At 42.2% G+C, this 12,282-nt stretch overlaps 1 protein-coding gene and 1 pseudogene across 3 annotated transcripts in view; both read right to left on the reverse strand.

Annotated features, from left to right (window-relative positions):
* Window positions 1-12,282, reverse strand: part of ATP10A (ATPase phospholipid transporting 10A (putative)) — a 192,618-nt gene that overhangs the window by 93,305 nt on the left and 87,031 nt on the right. For all 3 annotated transcript variants that reach the window (XM_040493882.1, XM_040493881.1, XM_040493880.1), the window contains exon 2: window positions 10,509-10,713. In XM_040493882.1, coding sequence (XP_040349816.1) covers window positions 10,509-10,713 — 205 coding nt within the window. The remainder of the gene's footprint in view (window positions 1-10,508; window positions 10,714-12,282) is intronic.
* LOC121042542 (cytochrome c oxidase subunit 6A1, mitochondrial-like) lies at window positions 6,080-7,837 on the reverse strand (annotated as a pseudogene).

The following is a 12,282-nucleotide window of genomic DNA, read 5'->3' on the forward strand; positions in this document are numbered from 1 at the left end:
TACATGCTCTCGATAACCCAGGGACTTAGTTAATTCCATTCCCCCAATGTAGGCAGGTCAGCGAGCACAAGGTGGTGACCAACCATTGCCTTTACAAACTAACTTTTCAAACTGACCTACCTGTGTTGCTGTTCCAGTGCCAGAATTACCCAAGTCCATGAGTTAAAATTTTGATTCACAGAAATACTTTCAGTTGCTCATGATTTCTTCCAGACTTTCCTGTGGCTGTGGATTAGCCCAACTTGTCCCATATCAATTCCAACACTAAACACCAATAGTTGTAATGGTCTCTGGAGGTGGCCTTGGGTGGGCCTCACAACCAGGGACTGAGTCCCACCAGTCTGCCCCAAATCTGGCTCACCTCTCCCTCTGCCCCATGTTGGGCCAAGGGGCTGAGTCCTTCTGTGTCTCAGTTACTCATCTGTTACATGGGAGTAACAACAGCACTTCCCTCACAGAGTCATCAAGAAAATTAGAAGAATCAATGTCATGTGAAGACTCAGAAGAAGGCCTAACACACAGTGAGCACTGAATGAGTACTAACTGGTACTATTACCCAGGATATGGGGGGTTGGGGAATCTTGTTATTCTTACCAGAAGAGTTACAAGCTTTCTGACACTGACACAGAACTCTCACCAATCCCAGGTTCTAGGTGGTGCCAGCCCCTGGATCTCTCATCAACAAGTGATTTACAAGCAGACTGTCACAAAGACCCCAGGCTCCCAAGGGTGCATGATGTGCAGGAATACTCGGAACAGGCAAGAGGGCTCCTGCCTTGCATATCCACGTGTCCCCAAGCCTCTGGACTTTAATACTTGAGATGAACACATCACATACCTCCAGTCTCAGCAACTGAACCCAGCCTAACATGCACAACCTTCCCCTGCCCTGCCCACTGTTAGTTTTAAAAGGCCAACACGCAGAATACCAGAGAAGGATTTCCATGGCCAACTCCAGCTTCACTGGGCCAAGGTGAAGACATAAACCTCACAAGTCTGTCCTCAACAAAATTTCCGGCCTCATGGTCAAGACACCAAACACTTGAAAAAGGCCGGATGAGCAATCCAACTGTTTGAAGTCTCATCCAAAATAAACCAAAATCCACAATTCTTTGAAGTTGGCCTTTTTTACCAACTGAACAAAAACGCTCATTTTTGGACTATAGCAGGAACTACTGCTAAAAAGTGAGTCATTACAGGTGAGTAAGAACCAAGTTTTTCCCCCTTTCTCTCAAAGACACAAAAACCATATGAAGACATTTTTCTTTGGGTAAGTTGTATGCGTGTGTGTGTGTGTGTGTGTGTGTGTGTGTGTGTGTGTGTATTATGTGACAAAGAATGATTTAAGCTTTGGCCCAATTCTTAACTTATAAAACCGCATGCAGATGTATCTAAGTGCTTACTCTCTGGAACTGAAGAGTAAGACTTTTGTCACTGGCAATGAAATGACACTCTTTTTAAAAATGCAGGGGGAGGACACCTGTGTAGCTCAGTCATTTGAGCATCCGACTTTGGCTCAGGTCATGATCTCACTGTTTATGAGCTCAAGCCCCACATCAGGCTTGCTACTGTCAGTGCAAAGGTCCCTTTGGATACTCTATCCCTCCTTCTCTGCCCCTCCCCTGCTCATTCTCATTCTCTCCCTCTCTCCCTCTCTTTCTCTCTCAAAAATAAATAAATAAATACATACATACATACATACATAAATACATAAATAAATAGGCAAGCAAACAAACATTTTTAAAAATAAAAAATAGGGGCTCCTGGGTGGCTCAGTTGCTTAAGTGTCCAAATTAGGCTCAGGTCATGATCTCATAGTTCATGGGTTCGAGCCGCACATCAGGCTCTGTGCTGACAGCTCAGAGCCTGGAGCCTGCTTTGGATTCTGTGTCTCCCTCTCCCTCTGTCCCTCCCCTGCTCAAGCTCTCTCTCTCTCTCTCTCTCTCTCTCTCTCTTGAAAATAAATATACTTTAAAAATTTTTTAGAAGTAAATAAAAGTGAAAGGGAGAGCATACAGCAACCTGACAGACATACTATTGAAAATAACTTCAGTGAAAACCAACGAATTAAAGAAGTTTGCTTGAGGTCTCATCTCAGCTCAGTTAAAATTCTGTTAAATCACATCTGTGGGTACCTTTCACAACATAGATTATTCATTAGAAATAGTTAAAAAGCCCTGAATTTATTTTATCACAGTTGAAACCCAATTTAGATGTTAGGAGAAATGGCTTCATCCACATCCAAGTAGGTAACAGTGTTTTATGAAGTATCGTTCTTGTTTAAGACAGATATTTTTATAAGGTGTCATTTATGTTAATATCATCATAAGAGTACAAATGTGTATACACATATCTCTGTGTATACATATGTATATATGATGTGTCCCACTTGTGAAGAGGGGAAATTCTAGGAAGCACTAATACCAAAATGAGAACCAAAGTACTGCCTTTTCATTGGAGGAACACATGCAACAAAATTAGAATAGCTCACAGAATTCAAATGCTGTAGCAATCAGGGTGTGGTGACTAGTTTCATGTTGCGGAAATAGGGGTTTTCCTTTCATTGGGGGTTCTTTTCACAAAACAAGTGGAAGGGACATGACACCAGCTACACACACCCTATCAAGGAGCAAAGTATTCCCCAGTCCGCTGAGCAGAGAGTGAACTGTCCGGACACCCACCACCTAATGCTCACAGTGCACAGCAGGTGCTCCATAACCAGACTGACAATTCCAGATTCTCCAGGAATGTGCTTTTACAGATCAATTTGCTTCCAGAACATCATGTCTTAGTCCAGGAAACAGTATTTATTCTCTCTTCAAGGTAACAGAAAGTGATAACTCAAGACCTTTCACTTCATTTTGCTTTCTTCTTTGAACACCCACAGCCATGCCTGCACATATACTCTCACACACATACACATGCCTATGCACACTCACACACTCACAACTGTGCACACATGAACACACTCATCCGTTCTCATGCTTACACGTGTGCACACACACATATGCACACACTCTCACCCGTAAATATACACATCCATACCCACTTATGAGTGTTAACTGGATAGATCTCATAAAGAAATTTCTAATTCAGAAACAGATACACACACACAGCTCAAACTCTTTGCAATTGCTGATGCAATTTAACAATTAGGAAAGGTAGAATTATCCTTTTGTTTTCAATGAAAATATAGTCAAAGAGAAAAATAGCATTTCACATCACATACCACCATAAATAGAACAAAAACCTACTAATGCTTTGGTTGTCTTTTCCCTGGAATAAACACATGACCACTTCCAACCACATAAAAATGTGAAGTTAAATGTATACAAAGAATGTTCAAGTTTCCAAGGGCACCTGGGTGGCTCAGTCAGTTAAGCATCCAACTCTTGGTTTCAGCTCAGGTCGTGATCTCATGGTTTGTAGGATGGCACCCCATGCTTGGGATTCTCTCTTTCCCTCGCTGCCCCTCCCCTGCTCTCTCTCTCTCTCTCTCTCTCTAAATAAACAAAGATTAAAAAAAAAGTATGTTCAAGTTTCCATATGTAATAAGATTTTTTGGTATTAACATGTCAGGTTAGCCTAGTTTATCAACTTCATGGCATTTAGTTTTTCTCCTTAAGATCATAGTGCTTTACTCTCTAGGAGCAGGGATTTGCTAGACCACAGGTTCAAGGCAAAGTATCTGTGGCAAAGTCACTAGGATTAGAAACAAAGAAACAAAATCTTATTATATAGCCAAATTTATGTTCCCCATGAAGTATAAACAGCTGATAATATAAACTATGGTATATCTCAGATTATTATATTACCGACCTAACCAAATTACTTTGAATACCCATACTTGCTGGAATTGAAATTTTAGTCTAAATATGGCTGTGTTCTCAAAGTAATCTTTCCTAATGGCTTTCCTGTTACATATTTACTATTCTTCAACTAAAGTATCTGGTTTAAGTTTGGGAATGAAAATGTCCCACAGTATAAATTATGAGCTTAGTGACTAATATGTAAAAGAAAACCATGAATCTTTTTGTAAAGACTTGATATTGACCTTTTCAATTAACACACCCAGCCAGCTGTCTTTGTTTTCCACTTAGATGATAGATTGTTTCCTCCTTCATTCCACAGCAATGCATGTAGCTAATTTAGTTAAAGACTAACAACCTGAAAAGCTTAAGGAAAAACAGCTTTGGTACAAGATCTTGCAAACCATCCTTTTTCACCTCTGGTTTTCCTGTGGTAGAGATAATTTGGCAGGAAACAAACAAATATACAACATAATAATTTTGTCTCCTACATAATAACTTTGTCTCCTCCTACATAAAGTGATTTTCTCTAAGCTCCTTTAATTCTGTCAAGTAACTTGGGGGAGGCCTAACTCTCCCTTGTAAAGAAACTCTGCCTAGAAGTGCCTGGCACTTAAGAATATTGCTGAGAATTTAGTAAAAGTATATATGCAAAACGGAGGTAAAGCCACATTATCGTCTTGGAATCAGTGCAGGTCTAGATATTAGGCACATCTTTTAGACTAGTGCTTCTCAGACTCCCCCCAGCCTAGGAAAGTTCCCATACTAGTTTCATTTTTTCTTCCTCATTGAGAGCAGTCAGCAGACACACATGCACATGCCCATGCACGTGCACATGCCCATGCACACACCCACACACATCTGGGAAGAGCTAGCTAGCAACTGCAGGCTTGTGATTTCAGCTCTTCCCCAAAGCCTCACAATCACTACTCCAAACAGCCTTAAGCAGATGGCCCTGTGGGTGTAGCCCGTATAATAACCCCACAGGTCTACCCAAGAGACAAACTGGAGGAACATTTTTTTCTCAGTAAATTAACCAACACAGAAGTCATTCCCTGAAGGTTCCTCCCTGACACTGAAATAGCTCGTTCAGCAAGATCTCAGGTCTGTACTCTCCTGCTATCCTGGGGGAGGCCTGCCCTGCCTCACCCCATGCCGATCCAAAATTCTAACACCCACCTGACATTACACGTCACTGTTTGTGCTTTTTCATTTACCCCTCAGCACATATCACTATTTATACAGGTCACGTAAGCATCATGAGAGCGAAGAGGTTTGCCTCTTTTGATCAATACAATGCCTAGAACTGCATTTGAAGTACAGTAGGTGCTCAATAAATATTTGCTGAAAAGAATGAAAAATCACAAAATTTAGTCTCTAAAATATTTTTATATAAAATTATCAGCCTAAGGAACTCCCAATTCTGCAGAAATCACTGCAAATGTTATAGATGAACTAGAAATTTCTACCGGTATAGAGACTAAATGCATGCAGCCTCAAGGGCAGGGCTGCAGGTCAGAACAAGTGTGTGTCTGTAAGAGGGAGGGAGAGAGAAAGGCAGCATGCAAAGAGAGAACAGATGCCCAATGCAAAAGCAAAGGCCTGGATCCTGGAGAATCCCCCCATCCATGTCAACTCAGGAGGTGAGAGAACTGAGAACTGCCTCCCAGCTCTATGCTGATTCAGGGAGCCACGGCTGGTGTGTCTTAGAAGAATCTCTTATCTTCACATTTTCCATTTCTGGTCTATAAAAGGGTGTGATAATCATTATCTCACAAGGTTTATATTCTAAAATGTGTGAAGTGGTTTCTAAAATGTCTGTGCTACTACAAATGTGAGAAGCATGGTAAGGTCTGACACCAGGGGAGGCTGAACAAAGGTGAGTTGTTACCATGGGAGCTTCGTGTGAAACACTGGAGTTCTCTATTACTTCTGGGATAATGCCAATTTGGCTCCAACTTTTAAATTATATGTTTATTTTGAAGTCCCATTATCTGTTTCCTTTTGCCAGACACCAAATGGCTATGTTATTTAAGGTCCTGAGGTCATCACAAAGTGTCTTATCCTCAGATTCAAGGGTCTGGGCAGGCCATGCATGCTGACTTCCTGCTTCCAGTCCATGAATTCTGTACAATTTTGATACTGGGAGTCTGCTAGTAAACAAGCCTGACTCGTCTAGATATTGGTCCCATTGCCTTAAATCATTAGACCCGGTAGCACATGGACCATGTCCCTTTCTTTTTTTTTTTTTTTTTTTTTTTTGGGGTTTTTTTTTGTTTTTGTTTTTGTTTTCATTTTTGTTTTGTTTTGTTTTGGATTGGGCTTTTTTGCTTATGGACCAATCTAAGCTATTTATTTAAGACATCTCCTGCATAAGCAAAGGGATGGAAAATCAGTATACTGGTCATCATTTGATACAAGTAAGGAAGGTGAGCTTAAGGGTCACATATGTGTGCAGAGTCATGGTCCAAACCAGTTCTGTAGTTCCCCACTGGGTCAGTAGTACAGGTTTTCTTTATTCATCTATATAGCCCATTGGAAGTGGACTCACTTGAGAGTTACAGAAGAGAGTATGATTAACATCTCCCCAGGGAAAGGGCTTGGACCTGATTCAGAGATGGGGGGTAGGCAATGAACTGAAGTCTCTCATGCTCTCCATGATGCGACATTAGAAGACATTCAGCATGCTCACTCCCACATGGGACAGAACTAAGAAGTAGGTGAGGGCCTTCCACACGCTAGCTGAGCCGTCCTCCCCGCTTGACATGGACCTCCTAGCTGTGCCCTGGACTGCCCTAGCATCCTGGAAACCCGGACCCAGCTGCCACTCCTATTTTCGACCCAGAAAGCCTCAGTGCCACCCAAGTCCCTCTTTCTTAGCATCCTTCCCTAAGCAAACAATCACATCATAAACGACTTCTAGAAATGAAGCTAAGTTTTTACCTTCTCGGTAGAGGGCGTTTGGAGGAACATTGCAGGAGAAGGGGTGGGAATTCAGTTGGAGGGGTGTGTGGATTTGCTCTGCACTGCCCAGCCCCCCTCTAGGTTTCTCCAAAGCAAGGATCCTGCAATGTAGTTTTTTTTTTTTTTTTTTTTTTCCAGGACTAGATCAGCCACATGCTTCCTCCAGCTTTCAGTTCAGGGTAACCAGAGACCCTAAAGGCATGGGCCCTGACCCCAGTCGGGGCTACTGCTCCCTCTACCCTTTCCCGGGCCCTCTGCCTGTGCAGGTCTGGGCTCTGCAGGGTTGGCTGTCTAGAGAGCCACCACTCAGCCTTTGTCCACTGCAGTTGCCAGAGCCACAAGCAGAAGGTAGCATCCCTAGAGCCCAGCTCAAGCAGTGCCCAGTGGCCAGCAGCTGCCCCTGGTATCTCCCACATTCCCTGGCTTGGCACTTTCCTATGGATGGCTGACTTCTGGCTGGCACAGCCCCTCGCAAGCTTTTCTACCATCGTGTGAGTAATGGCTGTGCCCTCACGTGAAAATAAGACTCAACCTCGGGAGCCTCTTCCCTGGGCACGATCTCAGCCCCAGGGCCAGTGGCTGCTCTTTATGTCAGATACGTCCGTATATTCTTGCAAGTCTTTGTTCTTACTTTATTTACTTCACAACCCCCCACTGGAATTCTTAACATCAAACTTTCCCTGAGTCGTGGGTAATTTTTGCTTCCTCACCAGACCCTGACAGATACACAGAGTCCCTGCATGAACACTGAGGTCCTCTCACATTTCTTTACCTCAGTTTTGCAAATTGCTTCTAATTTAAGTTTTGCTAGGGGCCACCACTTCCAACTGGCCATTCATCAAACTGGCAACATATCACTCTCTATAGTTCTTCCCCCGTCTGAGGTACACTAGCTGACTCCATTCTATGAAAAAACCCACTTAAATACAGAGAACTAAAATGTTCTTGACATTGCAGCATTGTAGTCATAACCTTGGCTTTCCAACTGTCAGGCTTTTAATTTTTAAAAAAATGTTAGGGGCACCTGGGTGGCTCAGTTGGTTGAGTGTCCACTCTTGATTTCAGCTCAGGGCATGATCTCAAGGTTCATGGATTAGAGCCCTGTGTCGAGCTCTGTGCTGACAACATGGAACCTGCTTGGGATTCTCGCTCTCCTTCTCTCTCTGTCCCTCACCTTGCTCTCTCTCTCAAAATAAATAAAAATAAACTTTAAAATTAAAACAAAATTAATTTTAGTTTAGTTGAATTAATCTTAATTCCAGTATAATTAACATATATGTTATATTAGTTTTCCAATTATCAGGCTTTTAAATGCCAGAGACTTCCTATCTTTATTCTCCATGGAGCAATTCTTATATTTCAGAATAATAATGTATCAATGGGAATTCAGCTACCAGAAAAAAATCTTTGGACATTTAGAGGGGAAGTTAAAAAAAAGAAAAAGTGAAAAAAGACACCAATAATAGGGACAATGTGCATGTATACTGAAGAATTTGGGTGCTGATAAAGATTGCTTTGGTTGTTAATTTTAGCTATTTTGACTAAATTATGGCTCAACTCCATTTACTTCCTCAGGCATTCATTGGGCCTGAAGGAGGGTGATATAGGATGTGTCTATCTGTAGCCATCTTTGAATTTTAAACACCCAAACAGCTGAATTACATAAAGCACTTACAAGCAGCTGAATTATATTAAGCACTATCGAGCTATGAAGTGTTCTAGTTGTTATTTGGGAAAAAAGTGGGTGGAGGAGGCTTGTCAATATTACTGGGATTACAACAATTGAATAAAATTAGAAGACATGAAACATGGACGTTATTCTTGAGAGCTGACCAAGGAGATACACCTATGTGGCTTTCCCCATGCCACCACCACAAACATGTACAATCTGCTTGCCAGTTCTCAAATTTTCATCCATTAGAGATTCATGTGTATTCATTCATGTTACAGTCCTCTTCCGTGCACACTGGCCACACTGCCAGGAAGGTAACATTCTAGCTTGTGCAGCCACTGGCACCCCATAATCCCATGCATGCTGAGATCACAAGAACTGAGCTGGCAATGCAGCCCCATACTGATTTCAGGCTTAGTCCACACACTAATCTGTGCCCTGGAATTCTGGGCTCTAGTCTTGTAGACTGGGGTAGGCCTGATGGAGAAAGCCTGGAAGTAAGGTCAACCTTAGGAGAACACATAGGCACGGGGGCCGAGGGGCTAGTAGTGGAAGGTGAGCCCACATTTACTGCCAAACTCTGGAGCACAATAATGCAGATGCTGGAAATCTCCAGCACTGTGCCCCCAGAGGTCCCTAAATTCCACCAGTTCTCCTGATCTAGGATGATGACAGCACTCCATTTTTTAAAACTGCTATTTTTAGTATTTATGTCAGCTTTGTGTCATTCCAGGAAATATTTGCGGCAGCTCACCAAAACAAAACAAAACAAAACACACCTGACACAAAAGGAGGCTTAAAGAAAAGTAAACGAGTAGTGACTTTAATCCTGCACTGTATATTTGAAAGTTGCTAAGAAAGTAGATCTTAAAAGTTCTCATCACAGGAAAACAAAATTGTAGCTGTATGTGGTGATGGATGTTAACTACACTTACTGTGGTGATCACTTCACAATATACTGAATCATAACACTGTATACTTGAAACTAATTATAATATTGTGTCAATTATTTCTCATTAAAAAAAAAGTAAATGAGGAAACATGTAGAAAGAAGTAAGGGCAGATGCTGGTAATGAAGTCCAAGTACACTCACTGTAGGCTGGAGGAGTGTGAGAAATTCCCACCAGCCAGGGCAAGGTGGGGAGCCCCAATGTATGGAATTCCATCTGGCCTTTTGAAAGTGTACAGAGGCGCCTTTGTTGTCACAGTGACCAAGAGTGAATTACATGTTCACTCGTGAGTGGGAGGCAAGGATGCCATCCCCCAAATAAATCCTGCCCAATGAACACCCACCCAAAATACTGACAGTGCTCAGGATGAGATCCATAAGCTGTAAAACAAGCCAACTGCTCAAGAGAAGCCTACCTTATCTTGATTCTAAGGCTGATTTCCCCGGGGGAGCTCATGGAGAGGTCTCAGTGACACAGAAGAAAATCCCCAAAGTATGACATTGACTGACACATGTTATGTGAGAGAGGACAGTGAACAGAAGGTTAGAAACCCCTGAAAGGTTTGAATTTTCTGGCCACAAGGCTGTTGGTGAATGTAGGCAGTCAGACCTGACTTCCCTTCCTACTTCTCATTTCCCATCAACTGTGCATTTTTGAGCTGTGGCTGAGGCTCTCTAAAGCAGAATTCAGATACAGAAAATCGGATGCCAAACTCACAAAACAGCCTTGAGGAGAAAATGTTTCAGAACTACACTCTCAGAATAGGGCATTACTTCTGCTGTGTTGCCATTTAGCAAACTAGAGCAACTACTGGATAAATGTCAACAGTCAGCTGGTCATAAACATTCTCTGCAACTTTAAATACTGTTTTGAGAAACTCAGAAGTACAGAGTGGAAATCAAGGTTATAAAAACTGGATTCTGTTCCCCCCAGCCATAGGCCAGTCATGGGCTCAGGCAGGTCCTCTCAGGCCTTCAGTCCCATACCTATCTACTAGTAAAAGTGGCCTGGCCACTGGAGTTGGGGGATAGGGTGCAGATGCCCAGAGGGCAATGTGGGAGATGCTGTGTGGGCATGGTGCCAAGGGTGCCCTGGATGTATCCAGTCACTTACGAGCTCTGAGAAGCCGCGGACCACCTGCCGTCGCTTCAGGTTGGTCTCTCCATCCAGGTTGGCAGTCTCAATGTGGCACAGGCCATCTGGGTCACTGGAGGAGAGCAGGAGAATGTCTGCAGGGATGATCTCATTGCAGCGAAGACGCACAAAATCTCCCACACGGATTTCTTTCCAGAATCGGTTCACATACTGCTTTTCCTCCCTGATAAAGAGACTGTCATTAACAAAACTGGCAGGAGGCTGATCATTCCTGAATCTGTGTGATGGGCACATTTAACAAATATTTCTACTAAAAATTTCCATAAGGAAAGTGTTTAAAAAGGATACTCATTAATACCACATATACAGTGTGACTCCAGTTATGTGAAATATTCAGGATAGGCAAATCCATGGAGACAGAAGGTAGATTAGTGCTTACCAGCAACCAGGGGTAAGAGAAAGGGGGAGAAACTGTTTATTGAGTACAGGTTTCCATTTGATGAAAATGTTCTGGGACTAGGTAGTGGTGATGGTTGCACATTATAAATGCACTAAATGCCACTGAATTATATACTTTAAAATGGTTAAAATGTCTACTTCTAGGTATACCCCGAAGAATTAATAGCAAGGACCCATATAGATAATTGTACATCTGTCTTCATAGAAGCATTAGTCACCATAGCCAAAAGGTGGAAACAACCCTAATGCTCAATGATGAATGAGTGGATAAGCAAAATGTGCTATATATCTAGACAAGGGAATATTATTCAGACATGAAAATGAAGTTACATGCTGTAACATGGATGACAGTTGAAGACATTATGCTAAGTAAAATAAGCCAGTCACAAAAGGACAAATATTATATGAATGCACTTTTATGAAGTGACTGCAACAGGCAAATTCACAGAGAGTAGATCCTCTCTACATCTCACTGTCCTGCTGTCTGCAGAACGGAGATAACAGTAGATGCATCCTCTCCACATCATTCAACACGAAGTGGACAGCATATGCCAATCACCCAGAACAATACCCAACACAGTCAGCTTTCAACTTCCAATAGTTACTATTAACAGATATTTAGATGAAAACATTGTAGATTTCTTCTTCAGATTTTTTTTTTTTTTACTCTGAAAATACAGGCCAATTAATCCTACAAAGGGCATTTTTAAGAGTTCCTTCATGGCAGTTTTGCGCACTTAATTTATAAAAATAAGTATAGAAACATGACTTTAGATCAACATGATATGCTATAAGGAAATCTCATCAAGAAATGCTCTGGGTGATACTGTTGGGGGGAGAAAAACATGAAAACACATTTCAATGTAACCATCACCTTCTTACTGGTTCCTGCCCCATACGATGCCTCTCCCTTGCCTGAGTTCCCAGAAAGCCTGAATTCAGGCAGCAAGTCTGGATCTCAAGGTAGGCCGAGTCAGCCACATCTTATGGACTCCTCCACTTTGGGAGAAGTATTGAGGTTTTACACATCTATTTAATTCCACACTGTGAATTTGAGGAAACCTATGGAAAACTTCCAGGAGCTCACAGCTATCAGCTGCTCCATCCCTGTCCATTTTAAAGCCTGTTTTCTTGTTCTTCCAATTCAAGATCCACCAAACTGATTATGTACGAAGCATAGTTTGGCCACGTTAGGACCAACAGAGATAAATTAGATATAGCTCTGTCCTCAAAAATAATGCAAGGCAAGGCCAAACCACTGGATAGCAACCCTTGGGGACTGTATAATCAAGCCCCCAGTGTGAGCAAAACTATCCTTCCTAGGCCAACCCAT

The sequence above is a fragment of the Herpailurus yagouaroundi genome, unplaced genomic scaffold, assembly GCF_014898765.1.
Source record: "Herpailurus yagouaroundi ecotype Mexico unplaced genomic scaffold, PumYag 185, whole genome shotgun sequence".
NCBI lineage: Eukaryota > Metazoa > Chordata > Mammalia > Carnivora > Felidae > Herpailurus > Herpailurus yagouaroundi.